General features: G+C 40.7%; 3 protein-coding genes across 3 annotated transcripts; 2 read left to right on the top strand and 1 right to left on the bottom strand.

The window, feature by feature from the left end:
- Nucleotides 1-1,432: 1,432 nt before the first annotated feature.
- On the bottom strand, nt 1,433-2,017 carry LOC139475660 (serine/threonine-protein phosphatase 6 regulatory ankyrin repeat subunit C-like). Its single transcript, XM_071258847.1, has one exon. The coding sequence runs from the start codon at nt 2,015-2,017 to the stop codon at nt 1,433-1,435; it is 585 nt and encodes a 194-aa protein (XP_071114948.1).
- A 9,524-nt stretch (nt 2,018-11,541) lies between these two features.
- LOC139475658 (uncharacterized) lies at nt 11,542-12,117 on the top strand. The gene has a single exon (XM_071258846.1). The coding sequence runs from the start codon at nt 11,542-11,544 to the stop codon at nt 12,115-12,117; it is 576 nt and encodes a 191-aa protein (XP_071114947.1).
- A 2,200-nt stretch (nt 12,118-14,317) lies between these two features.
- Nucleotides 14,318-14,821, top strand: LOC139474774 (uncharacterized). Its single transcript, XM_071257900.1, has 2 exons — nt 14,318-14,440; nt 14,480-14,821. Exons 1-2 carry the CDS (start codon nt 14,318-14,320, stop codon nt 14,819-14,821), a joined length of 465 nt encoding a protein of 154 aa, XP_071114001.1.
- The last annotated feature ends 2,874 nt before the right edge of the window (nt 14,822-17,695 follow it).

Below are 17,695 nucleotides of genomic sequence, written 5' to 3'. Positions count from 1 at the left end.
AAATGTTTTTGTTTAGATCTGGGAGAAGGATGATATTGCGTTTTTACTTGGTTGATGTCCAATAGAATGTATTATGGAACTAGGAAGAGATGTGTGGGCAGAAGTAATAATTAATGTCAGCCGCTTTATAAGGAAACTTGTTTGTTTATGAACATGTGTAAATATACCCCCAATTCATGACAAAATGTCAACTCCCGAGAATTATCCGACGAAACAGATTCCATCTGGCGTTAAAAGGCAAAATATCATATGAATGGATCACTGAAAATCAGTGATGACAAAAGTTGTTCGCGAAAAGGGTAAGCATGACCTGCCCTACCGGTACCACCCGTCACTCACATGATTTGTAAAAAGAATCATAACTGTTCCAGTCTTGATATGTATCTCTTGAATAAGCTAACTTCAGTAGTTTCTGAAAAAGCTTGTCGCCATATGTGTTGCTGTAAGAGAAACAGGTGATCACTATGTAACATAGGTGTTGCTGTAAGAGAAACATGTGATCACTATGTAACACATGTGTTGCTGTAAGAGAAACATGTGATCACTATGTAACACGTGTGTTGCTGTAAGAGAAACATGTGATCACTATGTAACATAGGTGTTGCTGTAAGAGAAACATGTGATCACTATGTAACACATGTGTTGCTGTAAGAGAAACAGGTGATCACTATGTAACACATGTGTTGCTGTAAGAGAAACAGGTGTATACCATGTAACATAGGTGTTGCTGTAAAAGAAACAGGTGTATACCATGTAACACATGTGTTGCTGTAAGAGAAACAGGTGTACACTATGTAACATAGGTGTTGCTGTAAAAGAAACAGGTGTATACCATGTAACATAGGTGTTGCTGTAAAAGAAACAGGTGTATACCATGTAACATAGGTGTTGCTGTAAAAGTAACAGGTGTATACCATGTAACATAGATGTTGCTGTAAAAGAAACAGGTGTATACCATGTAACATAGGTGTTGCTGTGAAAGAAACAGGTGTATACCATGTAACATAGATGTTGATGCTGGACCGGATTACACATTGGTGTGCTGCTCACGTGGATGATTATGTGTAAACTGTGCACAGTAATATTGGGTTAATGTTGAGCATGTCCTCTCACCATGCACTGTTATAGATACTGCTTGCATTGTGTGTTTGTTTTGAAGTTGTTGCGTGGTATTAGTCCTATTTAATCTGTACTTTTTCTGAAGGTTCAAACAGTTTTCTTAACACAAATGGCAATGGTGTTGAGACATTTACTTGAATGCATTTCTAGATTGACAGAAATGCAAACAACAAAGAAATAATCACATGAATCATAGTGACTGCCGGTTTGTATATAACATCAGCTTGTTTCCAAATTAGCCATGTGAAATAATGAGGTCATACACTTTTATGTGTTTTCTTCGTTTTGCTATCATCGCTGCTGTGCCCCCATACTAGTCTTTGGCGTGAATATCCACAATATCCTGAGAAAGAATATGCTTCAACATTTCCACTTGGCCACAGAAACAGGCCACGTGCAGGATCGTGGATCCATCACCATCAACTGCAGACACATCATCTCCTTTACTAAGAAGCAAGTCAAACACGTCTTTATGTCCTTCAGCTGCGGCCACCAACAATGGTGTCCTCCCATCTACTCTTTTACAGTTGATGTCCGAAATGTTCTGAGAGAGGATGTACTTTACCATCTCCACATTTCCTCCAAGACATGCCGAATGTAGGATGTTTTCACCATTTATATCTACAAGTGAAGCATTGCCTCCTTTCCTCATGACTACGTCAAACATGTCTCTATGTCCCTCAGTTGCTGCAAACATCAATGGTGTCCTCCCGTAGAATCCTCTACAGTTGATGTCCGAAATGTTCTGAGTGAGGATGTACTTTACCATCTCCACATTTCCTCCTAGGCAGGCCAAATGTAGGATATTATCACCATGTATATCCACAAGTGAAGCATTGCCTCCTTTCCTCATGACTACGTCAAACACGTCTCTATGTCCCCGACGTGCTGCCACCATCACCGATGTCCTCCAGTACTGCCCTCTAATGTTGATGTCCACAATGTCAAGTGACAGGATATTTTTTAACTATTTCAAGATGTCCCCCATAACAGGTCATGTGAAGAATATTGTGATCGTTATTATCAACAAGTGACACATTGCATCCTTGTTTTATAAGACAGTGAAACAGAGCCCTGTGTCCAGCACGTGCTGCCAACATCACTGGTGTCCTCCCGTATTCCCTCTCTCTACTGTTGATGTCAACATGACCTTCAGTTAAGATGTGTTGCCCTCGGCTAAGATCACCCTCCCTGCAGGCTTCATTGAGTATGTTGTCTCCAGATTTTCTCTTCTGATCTCGTTTCTGCTGTTGAGATCTCGAAGGATAGAACTTCTCCCTATCTGGAAATATGTTTATTGAGATTTGTTTCACCACAGCTAGTGAAGAAGTACTATTTATGTTTACATTCTAAAGCACATTTGTTTCATGAAGAAATAATTGCCTTTTCAAAAACTGCTTTACATAAACATATAAAATAATCAGTCTCGTCATATCCCAACACAATTTCTGAAATCTCAAATATAATTTAGGAAAGTTGGAAAACAAGGTTAATTCAATAGATACTTTCGTTATCTTACAGTCTAAACTTTCTATTTGTGGATTGGAAATATTTCTTGGCAGCTATTGTTTCTTTTTCTAGGCGTGCAAATATTTGTCCTAAAAGGAGAAAAACGATTTTGGGCCATCACCATCATATTCAAAAACAATTTCTAAAATTGTTTCAATTCATATTCAGGAAAATGGAAATCCAGGTAAACTCGACAGATATTTTATACAATGTCTATACATGGCTAGATTCTCGAAAATCTTATCTTTCCCACACCAACCCTTAAGTAAAATAGTACTTGGAAACCAGACAAAAGATATCTGGATGGCTCTTACCTTTTACACAGACAGCTTTTCCGGATCGACTCTGTATACACCGAGAACCGAGCCTGCAAGACATGTCTGTGCAGGGACCAGCGGGTACCTGTAAACCGAAGTAAACTGTCAACTGCGTGTTCGCGAATGTCTCCTCCCAAATAGTACACTGGGTCGATTAATTTCTCTGTCAGTTCTTGAGAAGCATCGGTCTTTTGTCCTTGGTGAATAATAATAAAAGCGACAAAGCCCATTCCATATTCTTATGAAATCTCTGCTTAAAGCAGGGTCGATTGTTCATGAACATGTGTTTATGAATCACTATCAAAAAGTGATGAAGTAAGGGAAAAGATGAGCGTATCCTGACCCCCATGCATCCGTCACACATGCATAAATTTTCACTTGTCGTTGTCTTTCCTAATATATACTGAGGGAAAAATGTAACTGTGCTTCACATACAGTTCAATAAAAATAAAGTTATTCTGAAATGAAATAATTTATGTTGTAAGAAATGTTCATGAAGATATCTCCTCGACTTTAAGGTCGTGATACACAATGTGCATGTGCATTATACACGGGGCACAATATTAATATTTGCATGTTTGTTGGGGGCATGATACTCACACACGTGTTTCTTGTTCACGTGAATAGCACACAATGATTGTTCAGACACCAGGTGTTCATAAAAACACTTTGGGAATGCAATAGCGGGGAAATGGGACAAAACGAAGCTGCCATAAAATTTAAGGTTAATCAAAACACAGTTTGATCCCTTTGTTGACGATATCAACAGCATGTAGATACGTTATGTTGAAACAAGTGGCGTCACGTCCAGCAGACAGCCGTATTCGGTTGGTGCATCTACGGAATCGATACCAAACTGCCACATTGACAGCTCAGGCAGTTCCTTGGTTGAGCCCAGTTAGTGGCAGAACCGTACGCAAGTTGTTGATACGCCCAAGATTGATCCTACGTCACTGTCAGCCACGCCTAGCTTGGTGTAGACAGCATCTGAGGTTCAGAATACAAGACTGGTACAGTATACTGATGAGTCCAGGTTTAGTCTGAACAGGTCTGATGGTCGTGGATGGGCCTACAGGCGTCCAGGAGAACGTCTTAGCGATACAGCATCCGTTACCATATAACATATATTGTGAGCAGCATCCATTACCCTATAACATATATTGTGACCAGCATCCGTTACTCTATAACATATATTGTGACCAGCATCCGTTACCCTATAACATATATTGTGACCAGCATCCGTTACCTTATGACATATATTGTGGCCAGCATCCATTACTCCATAACATTTATGGAGACCAGCATCTGTTACTCTATAACATATATTGTGACCAGCATTCGTTACCCAATGACATATATTGTGACCAGCATTCTTTACCCTATGACACATAGTGTGACCAGCCTCCGTTACCCTATAACATATATATTGTGAGCAGCATCCGTTACTCTATAACATAAATTGTGACCAGCATCCGTTACTCTATAACATAGATTGTGACCAGCATCCGTTACCCTATAACATAAATTGTGACCAGCATACGTTACTCTATAACATAGATTGTGACCAGCATCCGTTACCTTATGACATATATTGTGACCAGTATCCGCTACCCTATAACATATATTGTGACCAGCATCCATTACCCTATAACATATATTGTGACCAGTATCCGTTACCCTATGACATATATTGTGAGCAGAAATCAATTGAGCATCACTTAGCTGATAACATAAATTGTGACCAGCATCCGTTACCCTATAACATAAATTGTGACCAGCATCCATTACCCTATAACATAAATTGTGGCCAGCATCCATTAATCTATAACATAAATTGTGACCAGCATCCGTTACTCATTAGCATAAAGTGTGACCAGCATCCGTTACCCTATGACCCATAGTGTGACCATCATCCTTTACCCTATAACACATAGTGTGACCAGCATCCGTTACCCTGTAACATAGATTGTGACCAGTATCCTGTACCCTATAACACATAGTGTGACCAGCATCCGTTACCCTGTAACATAGATTGTGACCAGTATCCTTTACCCTATGACCCATAGTGTGACCAGCATCCGTTACCCTGTAACATATATTGTGACCAGTATCCTTTACCCTATAACACATAGTGTGACCAGCATCCGTTACCCTACAATATGTTGCTTAGTTCTTTTTCAGGTATCACCAAAATTTGATAACATTATATTCCAGCAAACATGTAAATGCTGTTTCATGTTACCTATGAACAAACCACCGTCAAATTGTACACAAATGGAATGAAATTTCATCTTGGAGAATTACTAATGTCCCTACAGTGTGTTCAGTCAGTAATAAAATATCAAAGTGGATCGGGAAGAAACTGTCTGATATATCACCCCAAAACATTGTTATTTTTGCTGTTTCCAAAACCGGACAATACATTTAAGGAATCACTATTATTCTAGGCTGGACAATCTGGGAACCAAGTGATTCGAATCAATTCTTATATCTAGATCGGGCATATAAAATGTGTGTTGGTTCAAACAATTAATTCTGATTTATGTTATGGTCGGATATTTGTTAATGTCTGATATTAAAAATTAACATGTCCCGGCTGTCTTTGTCAGTCAAAAGCCTCTAATTAAATTCCAGGAGAAAATACTTTCCCTGCTTGTAAACAAATGGTACAACAGTTTTATTCAAACATCAGTAGTCTGATGAATATTGGCCATGTTGTTGAGTGAGTGAATATGGCTTTTCACTTCCTCGTCCTTATTTAAGAGAAATGTGACAGGAAACACATCTGCTGAGTGAGTGAATAAGGCTTTTCACTTCCTCGTCCTATTTAAGAGAAACGTGACAGGAAGCACATCTGTTGAGTGAGTGAATATGGCTTTTCACTTCCTCGTCCTATTTAAGAGAAATGTGACAGGAAGCACATCTGTTAAGTGAGTGAATAAGGCTTTTCACTTCCTCGTCCTTATTTAAGAGAAATGTGACAGGAAGCACATCTGCTGAGTGAGTGAATAAGGCTTTTCACTTCCTCGTCCTATTTAAGAGAAATGTGACAGGAAGCACATCTGTTAAGTGAGTGAATAAGGCTTTTCACTTCCTCGTCCTATTTAAGAGAAATGTGACAGGAAACACATCTGTTGAGTGAGTGAATAAGGCTTTTCACTTCCTCGTCCTTATTTAAGAAAAATATTACAGGAAGCACATCTGTTGAGTGAGTGAATAAGGCTTTTCACTTCCTCGTCCTATTTAAGAGAAATGTGACAGGAAACACATCTGCTGAGTGAGTGAATAAGGCTTTTCACTTCCTCGTCCTTATTTAAGAGAAATGTGACAGGAAGCACATCTGCTGAGTGAGTGAATAAGGCTTTTCACTTCCTCGTCCTATTTAAGAGAAATGTGACAGGAAGCACATCTGCTGAGTGAGTGAATAAGGCTTTTCACTTCCTCGTCCTATTTAAGAGAAATGTGACAGGAAACACATCTGCTGAGTGAGTGAATAAGGCTTTTCACTTCCTCGTCCTTATTTAAGAAAAATATTACAGGAAGCACATCTGTTGAGTGAGTGAATAAGGCTTTTCACTTCCTCGTCCTATTTAAGAGAAATGTGACAGGAAACACATCTGCTGAGTGAGTGAATAAGGCTTTTCACTTCCTCGTCCTTATTTAAGAGAAATGTGACAGGAAGCACATCTGTTGAGTGAGTGAATATGGCTTTTCACTTCCTCGTCCTATTTAAGAGAAATGTGACAGGAAACACATCTGCTGAGTGAGTGAATAAGGCTTTTCACTTCCTCGTCCTTATTTAAGACAAATGTGACACAGAAGCACATTGTGACCAGATATCCATCACCGGAAATGGTTTCAGTTTCAGCATATATCTTCTCCATGGAGAAAGGAAATAAACAGAGTGGACTCTGAAGACTTATAGATATTCATTGTGTTTGGTCTCTTGACTCAAAACCTGAAATAAACAATTCAATAATATTGTGATAATATTTCTACTTCTATAACATTTTCTTTTATCAACAATGCATATTCACCTTCTCTCAAACTGTTGCTTCTTCAGAAAACAACATTCTTGTGAAATAGAGAAAGTTTAGGAAAATGAATCACGGTGAATAACATTACATGCTACTTTAGATGAATCCTATAGGTATCAATTCATCTGGTAGCAGTATACTGTCAAGCAGTATATTCTGTGTAAAAACAACAGATGCATCAATTTAATGAGTGTGTGCTACAGTTCTTTTTATCAATATCACACGGAAATTCACTCTTGTTTTAATGAAACAGGTTTTGATATTTGTATTATGTATTTAATCATGAAATACTGTGTTTAGCTTGACAATGCTGAAAACATACTTTTGCTAGAGTGAAATAAATAAGGTAATTAGAATCAGGTGAAATATCACGTTTTGTCACACCTACATCAGTGTGCCTCATTGGCACTATGGTTTTCTGAGTCAGGTCATGAAGATCACAAAGAAAATATAATATGAATAAGACATGTATTTCTTTGGTCAGGTGAAATATTTATCTCATCTTGCGGTTTACTAAAACTGATATTTTGACTTGCGGCTATGCCACTCATGAACATATTAACTTTGTCAGATCACGAGATGAGACAAATTCAAGTTATCATCGTTATTGGACAAGGAAAACAAATTTCCTCTATGTATTTTTTTTTTTTACATTTCTCCTCTTGATTGAAATACCAAAATTACCAAAATGATCACCCCACTTGATCACCCACATAGGTGTGCAAAGATAGCAAAGGGGGCTCAGTGGTGGAGGTCTGAGATGTTTTTTTGTTTAAAAACAAAAAAACAACAATTGCATCAAGGAATATTGAGAAGAAAATGTTTACTTGGTGTGCTGGATGACGTGACAAAACATGTGTTGTAGTGAAGAAAGTGTCTCACTTCATCTTTCAGAGAAACAAACACAGACGGTTCTTTAGAAAACGTCGGTTACATTATGAATTGGTCCTTTGTCACTCTGTTGTAGTCAGGAACACGTACTAAATGAATGTATGCATGATTCTGAATACTACAAGTCCACAAACTGCAAATACGGAGTGGGAGTTCCGGAGCAGACATGTTTACTTGCTGAAAACTAACGTTGAATAAATTGCACCGTAAATAATCATACATTGCATAAGATCATTCATAATCACTACTACTACTACTACTACTACTACTACTACTACTTCTACTAAAACTTCTACTATTACAACTATCACAACGCAAGACATAACAGCGGTCTTCTATACTACAACTAGACAGGTCACTCGTTGATTAGGAGGCACAGGTGGCCCACTCGACTAAGGCGCGCGATTCTCTGAAAACCACGCCAGAAACCTATGATTGTGGGTTCGAATCCCGATTCTCCCCGATCATGTTTCTAGGTTTGTCAGCAACATACCCATGCTCGTGAGTTTCACCGAAGTGGTAAACGTCTGAACCCTGCATCACTTTGGGCTTTCCTCCTCACTGACACGCTGTGATGTAACTGGAATACTGTTAAAAGCGGCGTTAAACTCAACTCACACATACACACACACACACACACGCACGCACGCACGCACGCACGCTCGCATGCACGCACGCACGCACGCACACACATACACACACACACACACTCGTTTAACACAAGATAGGACTCCTCTATACAACTACACATGTCACTTACAAGACACAACAGAGGTACTCTATACAACAACTAGTTATGTAACTTATATCACACAAGACACAACATAGGTCCTGTATACCACCACCAGACAGGTCATGTAAAAACACAAGACATATCGCAGGTCGTGTAAATCGCTGTTTGATAGCTTACCTATAAAACATAAGACACAACACATCTACATTTATTATTAGATAATTCACTTGTATAATACAAGACACAACACAGGTCATATATACCACAACTGCACATAACATTTATATAACACAAGACATCCTAGAGGTCTTCCGTTCTGCAATCAACACACCACTTACTTGACACAAGACAACACACATTCCCTGTATGTTACTTCAAGGGATGTTACTTATAGAACACAAGATGCCTCACTTCCTTATACGACAACAACTTGTATACCCGTATAGTAATGTAGTGGTTTAGTAATGTGTAGTCGTGAGTCAATGTGCATGGTTTTACGCCGTCTGTGGCAATATTTTACCAATATGACAAAGGGTGACATCAGTAAAGGGCCATAAACATTGTCCCCATGCCTGACTAGGTTACAGTTGTCCCGAGCATGGTAGTAGTTAAGTAGTACAGGTGTATGGCAGGTAGCCTGCCACAGGCAGGCAGGCAGGATAAAGGTAGTATAGATAAGACTTTGTGTCACACAGTGGTATGGTGCAGGGCAGGGCAGGGCAGGGCAGGGCAGGGCAGGGCAGGGCAGGGCAGGGCAGGGCAGGGCAGGTCAAGCAGGATAAATGTAGTATAGATAGGGCTTTGTGTTATACAGTGCTACGGGGCTTATAATTACAGCCGTGTGCATGTCCAAATAAAACTGTGGCACGTGCCTCAATGCACTCATGCAATGACGATAGAATTAAGAGCTTATACAGTTGAGCAGCGCTCCACCAATACAACGGCACGTTCTCAAGAGAAAGCCCACTCTAAACCAAATCCAATTGGTTTGTTTTCTGTTTCATCAAGAGACCAGCGCAATATGAATGGTCAAGGAGCAGATTCGCTCTAAGATAGACTAGGCCCGAGACCACAGTTACGTCCCCTAAGTTTTACCATGACCCGGAAGGTAAATAGGAGAATATAGTCCCCTGTTTGAATGGGTTGTTGAGTCTGTTCCAGATATGTTTGGAGTGACTTGTGATAGCTTAAATGCAAGATTGGACATTGTATTGTGTTGGTAATTTGTTTTGATCCAAAATGTGTGCATGATATTGACTCGAACTTCCCATGATTTGACCCCCAGTTGAAGGCCGATGGGTGTGTTTCGGCTCGATACTTTCAGTGACCGTTGTTGACAGCGTTTACTTGGAAGTCGAGCTGGTGGACCCAGACTGGTATTTTGCTGTTCAAATGATAAGTAACAGGTTAGTCAGCAAGGGCGATATTAATCAGTATGAATTGGCATGCCACTGTAGATAGCAAAGAATGACGAATAATTGTGCTCTGACGCCAGATGAATGTTCATCTCTGGTGCTGTAGTTTGGTGGGTGGGTGTGGGTAATGCTTGGCAGGAAGGGGGTCATACATGGGTCATAGATTGACGGTTGAAGCCCCTAGTGCCTGTCATAAACTACCACCACATCCATGTTCCTGCGGAGATAGTGGTTTCATCAGGTATTCGTGTGATGGATAAGTATATCCTGTCCACATGTGGTGTTCGAAAGCTGAGATTTTACCACTCTTTAGAATATGTTCATGCATTTCATCATTGTTTAGTGTTTGGGCTAGTTACGAAATAGCATAAAATGTGACGTGAACTTTCTCTCCCAAACACTCCCAAACACACACATATACACACACGAGATAAACTTAGAGGGAAGAGTTCCTTTGAAAAGTAATATAGGCAGGGATGGCATGATTTCCCTGTGTTCATTCATGTGTTTTATGTGCCAGAAAACCAAAGAGCGTATATCATCAGCTTTCACCCTGTTTTATTGTAGAAAGTAATGAGACTTTGAAATTATTAGGGCAGGTATTCAAACTTTGAAATATATCACACACTTGAAAAATCCAACTTCACATAAAGTTTGATTATGAATAGATGAATAATTAGCTTCCCACAACCTCTGCTTTTAAAGACGTATTTGACATACGTTGATAAACGTCCTTTGACTCCAAGTCATGGTAGCTCAGTAGACTCAGTACTTGCACCCAACGAAATTCTAAAGGTCAGCATTTATCCTTCATTTCAAATATTCTATCTCCATTCAAGTTTTTCACAAAACGGTCTGTAGCTGTAATTGCATTGGATGAACCACTAAATCTATCATGCTTCCCGGCAGTGAGATAGCCACAGGGTGCCAGGTTAGGTCACAAATACACAGTTTGCATTTAATAATTATGCAGGAAGATATGCCTAATACAGAGAGGCAGGTGACACTGTCACATGTGATATTACAAAATAGAGATTCCTTCTTCACGCTCTAAAGTTGTAAAAAGTCTCATTGGAATTTTATTTACTAAAATCGTCCAATGTGGGTATTTACATTCAACATCCTGATTTCCTGTACCACATGTATATAAGGCGGTGTGAATCCCAAAAGCGACATTCAAATTGTTTATTCTCTCGTGGATAAACAACGTAACTGACAGGATGCGCCTTCTTAACGTTGCAGTTGTTGTAGTCTTGGGTAAGTGTGCCTTATCTGATGAGAATTCGCAATCTTAAACTTTGTAATAATCAACTTTATTAGCTCTTGCTGAGTTTTAAGTGGCTTTTCGATTTGCTGACAACGTAATGAATAGGATAGTTTCTACCATGGTCTAAACTGTATCAGGAATGGTGGACGGATTTTGTGTGTGTGTGTGTGTGTATCCTGTCATATATGACCACTTATGTATTGTTGTTTCTGTACATTCTTCACAGTCTTCCTTGGCTCCGCCCTTGGTGGCCATGGTGGTGGTGGTGGCGGCCATGGAGGCGGAGGCCACGGAGGCGGAGACCATGGAGGTGGCGGCCACGGTGGTGGTGGTGGTGGTGGAGGTCACGGAGGCGGCAGTCACGGTGGTGGAGGTCACGGAGGTGGTGGCCATGGAGGAGGAGGACACGGAGGTGGTGGCCATGGAGGAGGAGGAGGAGGACACGGAGGTGGTGGCCACGGAGGAGGTGGTCACGGAGGAGGTGGTCATGGAGGTGGTGGTCATGGAGGCGGACACCACGGTTAAAAGATTCAAGGATCATCATATTCACATCAAGTGCTGGACATTTGATATCATACTTGTCGATTGCACTCACCATGCTGCATCCATCCATTCTGTCTATTTCTCAACGAGTACAAATAAAGCTGTGGTTTATATTGTAAAAATATCTTTGGTTATATTTTCTTCAAGTACAATCAAATTCAAGATTGTAAGAGCTAGTTTCCCTACTTACTTTTCAGTGTCCTGCATAGTGATTGTCACTTTGGAATCATTGCCCACAAAGGTAAGGAACCTCGAAGGCCTGCCAATAAACCTATACACATGTTGAACAATCAAGTAGACTTTTTCTGTCCGAAAATGCATGAAGTCCCATTTAGTATCGTACTATCATTATGGCCTCTAAACGTCCACCTGGCTTATAATTACAGCCGTGTGCATGTCCAAATAAAACTGTGGCACGTGCCTCAATGCACTCATGCAATGCCGATAGAATTAAGAGCTTATACAGTTGAGCAGCGATCCACCAATACAACGGCACGTTCTCAAGAGAAAGCCCACTCTAAACCAAATCCAATTGGTTTGTTTTCTGTTTCATCAAGAGTCCAGCGCAATATGAATGGTCAAGGAGCAGATTCGCTCTAAGATAGACTAGGCCCGAGACCACAGTTACGTCCCCTAAGTTTTACCATGACCCGGAAGGTAAATAGGAGAATATAGTCCCCCGTTTGAATGGGTTGTTGAGTCTGTTCCAGATATGTTTGGAGTGATTTGTGATAGCTTAAATGCAAGATTGGACATTGTATTGTGTTGGTAATTTGTTTTGATCCAAAATGTGTGCATGATATTGACTCGAACTTCCCATGATTTGACCCCCAGTTGAAGGCCGATGGGTGTGTTTCGGCTCGATACTTTCAGTGACCGTTGTTGACAGCGTTTACTTGGAAGTCGAGCTGGTGGACCCAGACTGGTATTTTGCTGTTCAAATGATAAGTAACAGGTTAGTCAGCAAGGGCGATATTAATCAGTATGAATAGGCATGCCACTGTAGATAGCAAAGAATGACGAATAATTGTGCTCTGACGCCAGATGAATGTTCATCTCTGGTGCTGTTGTTTGGTGGGTGGGTGTGGGTAATGCTTGGCAGGAAGGGGGTCATACATGGGTCATAGATTGACGGTTGAAGCCCCTAGTGCCTGTCATAAACTACCACCACATCCATGTTCCTGCGGAGATAGTGGTTTCATCAGGTATTCGTGTGATGGATAAGTATATCCTGTCCACATGTGGTGTTCGAAAGCTGAGATTTGACCACTCTTTAGAAAATGTTCATGCATTTCACCATTGTTTAGTGTTTGGGCTAGTTACGAAATAGCATAAAATGTGACGTGAACTTTCTCTCCCAAACACTCCCAAACACTCCCAAACACACACATATACACACACGAGATAAACTTAGATGGAAGAGTTCCTTTTAAAAGTAATATGGGCAGGGATGGCATGATTTCCCTGTGTTCATTCATGTGTTATAGGCCAGAAAACCAAAGAGCGTATATCATCAGCTTTCACCCTGTTTTATTGCAGAAAGTATTGAGACTTTGAAATTATTAGGGCAGGTATTCAAACTTTGAAATATATCACACACTTGAAAAATCCAACTTCACATAAAGTTTGATTATGAATAGATGAATAATTAGCTTCCCACAACCTCTGCTTTTAAAGACGTATTTGACATACGTTGATAAACGTCCTTTGACTCCAAGTCATGGTAGCTCAGTAGACTCAGTACTTGCACCCAATGACATTCTAAAGGTCAGCATTTAACCTTCATTTCAAATATTCTATCTCCATTCAAGTTTTTCACAAAACGGTCTGTAGCTGTAATTGCATTGGATGAACCACTAAATCTATCATGCTTCCCGGCAGTGAGATAGCCACAGGGTGCCAGGTTAGGTCACAAATACACAGTTTGCATTTAATAATTATGCAGGAAGATATGCCTAATACAGAGAGGCAGGTGACACTGTCACATGTGATATTACAAAATAGAGATTCATTCTTCACGCTCTAAAGTTGTAAAAAGTCTCATTGGAATTTTATTTACTAAAATCTTCCAATGTGGGCATTTACATTCAACATCCTGATTTCCTGTACCACATGTATATAAGGCGGTGTGAATCCCAAAAGCGACATTCAAATTGTTTATTCTCTCGTGGATAAACAACGTAACTGACAGGATGCGCCTTCTTAACGTTGCAGTTGTTGTAGTCTTGGGTAAGTGTGCCTTATCTGATGAGAATTCGCAATCTTAAACTTTGTAATAATCAACTTTATTAGCTCTTGCTGAGTTTTAAGTGGCTTTTCGATTTGCTGACAACGTAATGAATAGGATAGTTTCTACCATGGTCTAAACTGTATCAGGAATGGTGGACGGATTTTGTGTGTGTGTGTATCCTGTCATATATGACCACTTATGTATTAATGTTTCTGTACATTCTTCACAGTCTTCCTTGGCTCCGCCCTTGGTGGCCATGGTGGTGGTGGTGGCGGCCATGGAGGCGGAGGCCACGGAGGCGGAGGCCATGGAGGTGGCGGCCACGGTGGTGGTGGTGGTGGTCACGGAGGCGGCGGTCACGGTGGTGGAGGTCACGGAGGTGGTGGCCATGGAGGAGGAGGAGGAGGAGGACACGGAGGTGGTGGCCATGGAGGAGGAGGAGGAGGAGGACACGGAGGTGGTGGCCACGGAGGAGGAGGAGGAGGACACGGAGGTGGTGGCCACGGAGGAGGTGGTCACGGAGGAGGCGGTCATGGAGGTGGTGGTCATGGAGGCGGACACCACGGTTAAAAGATTCAAGGATCATCATATTCACATCAAGTGCTGGACATTTGATATCATATTTGTCGATTGCACTCACCATGCTGCATCCATCCATTCTGTCTATTTCTCAACGAGTACAAATAAAGCTGTGGTTTATATTGTAAAAATATCTTTGGTTATATTTTCTTCAAGTACAATCAAATTCAAGATTGTATGAGCTAGTTTCCCTACTTACTTTTCAGTGTCCTGCATAGTGATTGTCACTTTGGAATCATTGCCCACAAAGGTTAGGAACCTCGAAGGCCTGCCAATAAACCTATACACATGTTGAACAAAGCAAGTAGACTGTTTCTGTCCGAAAATGCATGAAGTCCCATTTAGTATCGTACTATCATTATGGCCTCTAAACGTCCACCTGGCTTATAATTACAGCCGTGTGCATGTCCAAATAAAACTGTGGCACGTGCCTCAATTCACTCATGCAATGCCGATAGAATTAAGAGCTTATACAGTTGAGCAGCGCTCCACCAATACAACGGCACGTTCTCAAGAGAAAGCCCACTCTAAACCAAATCCAATTGGTTTGTTTTCTGTTTTTTCAAGAGTCCAGCGCAATATGAATGGTCAAGGAGCAGATTCGCTCTAAGATAGACTAGGCCCGAGACCACAGTTACGTCCCCTAAGTTTTACCATGACCCGGAAGGTAAATAGGAGAATATAGTCCCCCGTTTGAATGGGTTGTTGAGTCTGTTCCAGATATGTTTGGAGTGACTTGTGATAGCTTAAATGCAAGATTGCACATTGTATTGTGTTGGTAATTTGTTTTGATCCAAAATGTGTGCATGATATTGACTCGAACTTCCCATGATTTGACCCCCAGTTGAAGGCCGATGGGTGTGTTTCGGCTCGATACTTTCAGTGACCGTTGTTGACAGCGTTTACTTGGAAGTCGAGCTGGTGGACCCAGACTGGTATTTTGCTGTTCAAATGATAAGTAACAGGTTAGTCAGCAAAGGCGATATTAATCAGTATGAATTGGCATGCCACTGTAGATAGCAAAGAATGACGAATAATTGTGCTCTGACGCCAGATGAATGTTCATCTCTGGTGCTGTGGTTTGGTGGGTGGGTGTGGGTAATGCTTGGCAGGAAGGGGGTCATACATGGGTCATAGATTGACGGTTGAAGCCCCTAGTGCCTGTCATAAACTACCACCACATCCATGTTCCTGCGGAGATAGTGGTTTCATCAGGTATTCGTGTGATGGATAAGTATATCCTGTCAACATGTGGTGTTCGAAAGCTGAGATTTGACCACTCTTTAGAAAATGTTCATGCATTTTATCATTGTTTAGTGTTTGGGCCAGTTACGAAATAGCATAAAATGTGACGTGAACTTTCTCTCCCAAACACTCCCAAACACACACATATACACACACGAGATAAACTTAGATGGAAGAGTTCCTTTTAAAAGTAATATGGGCAGGGATGGAATGATTTCCCTGTGTTCATTCATGTGTTATAGGCCAGAAAACCAAAGAGCGTATATCATCAGCTTTCACTCTGTTTTATTGTAGAAAGTAATCAGACTTTGAAATTATTAGGGCAGGTATTCAAACTTTGAAATATATCACACACTTGAAAATTCCAACTTCACATAAAGTTTGATTATGAATAGATGAATAATTAGCTTCCCACAACCTCTGCTTTTAAAGACGTATTTGACATACGTTGATAAACGTCTTTTGACTCCAAGTCATGGTAGCTTAGTAGACTCAGTACTTGCACCCAACGAAATTCTAAAGGTCAGCATTTATCCTTCATTTCAAATATTCTATCTCCATTCAAATTTTCACAAAACGGTCTGTAGCTGTAATTGCATTGGATGAACCACTAAATCTATCATGCTTCCCGGCAGTGAGATAGCCACAGGGTGCAAGGTTAGGTCACAAATACACAGGCCCGAGACCACAGTTACGTCCCCTAAGTTTTACCATGACCCGGAAGGTAAATAGGAGAATATAGTCCCCCGTTTGAATGGGTTGTTGAGTCTCTGCCAGATATGTTTGGAGAGACTTGTGATAGCTTAAATGTAAGAGTGGACATTGTATTGTGTTGGTAATTTGTTTTGATCCAAAATGTGTGCATGATATTGACTCGAACTTCCCATGATTTGACCCCCAGTTGAAGGCCGATGGGTGTGTTTCGGCTCGATACTTTCAGTGACCGTTGTTGACAGCGTTTACTTAGAAGTCGAGCTGGTGGACCCAGACTGGTATTTTGCTGTTCAAATGATAAGTAACAGGTTAGTCGGCAAGGGCGATATTAATCAGTATGAACTGGCATGCCACTGTAGATAGCAAAGAATGACGAATAATTGTGCTCTGACGCCAGATGAATGTTCATCTCTGGTGCTGTTGTTTGGTGGGTGGGTGTGGGTAATGCTTGGCAGGAAGGGGGTCATACATGGGTCATAGATTGACGGTTGAAGCCCCTAGTGCCTGTCACAAACTACCACCACATCCATGTTCCTGCGGAGATAGTGGTTTCATCAGGTATTCGTGTGATGGATAAGTATATCCTGTCCACATGTGGTGTTCGAAAGCTGAGATTTGACCACTCTTTAGAAAATGTTCATGCATTTCATCATTGTTTAGTGTTTGGGCCAGTTACGAAATAGCATAAAATGTGACGTGAACTTTCTCTCCAAAACACACACATATACACACACGAGATAAACTTAGATGGAAGAGTTCCTTTGAAAAGTAATGTGGGCAGGGATGGCATGATTTCCCTGTGCTCATTCATGTGTTATAGGCCAGAAAACCAAAGAGCGTATATCATCAGCTTTCACCCTGTTTTATTGTAGAAAGTAATGAGACTTTGAAATTATTAGGGCAGGTATTCAAACTTTGAAATATATCACACACTTGAAAAATCCAACTTCACATAAAGTTTGATTATGAATAGATGAATAATTAGCTTCCCACAACCTCTGCTTTTAAAGACGTATTTGACATACGTTGATAAACGTTTTTTGACTCCAAGTCATGGTAGCTTAGTAGACTCAGTACTTGCACCCAACGAAATTCT

This window comes from Haliotis cracherodii, unplaced genomic scaffold (assembly GCF_022045235.1).
Source record: "Haliotis cracherodii isolate W230 unplaced genomic scaffold, xgHalCrac1.p SCAF_3, whole genome shotgun sequence".
In the NCBI taxonomy this organism is placed as follows: Eukaryota; Metazoa; Mollusca; class Gastropoda; order Lepetellida; family Haliotidae; genus Haliotis; species Haliotis cracherodii.
The sequence above is the reverse complement of the archived record's forward strand: the minus strand, read 5'-3'. Positions and strand labels throughout refer to the sequence as shown.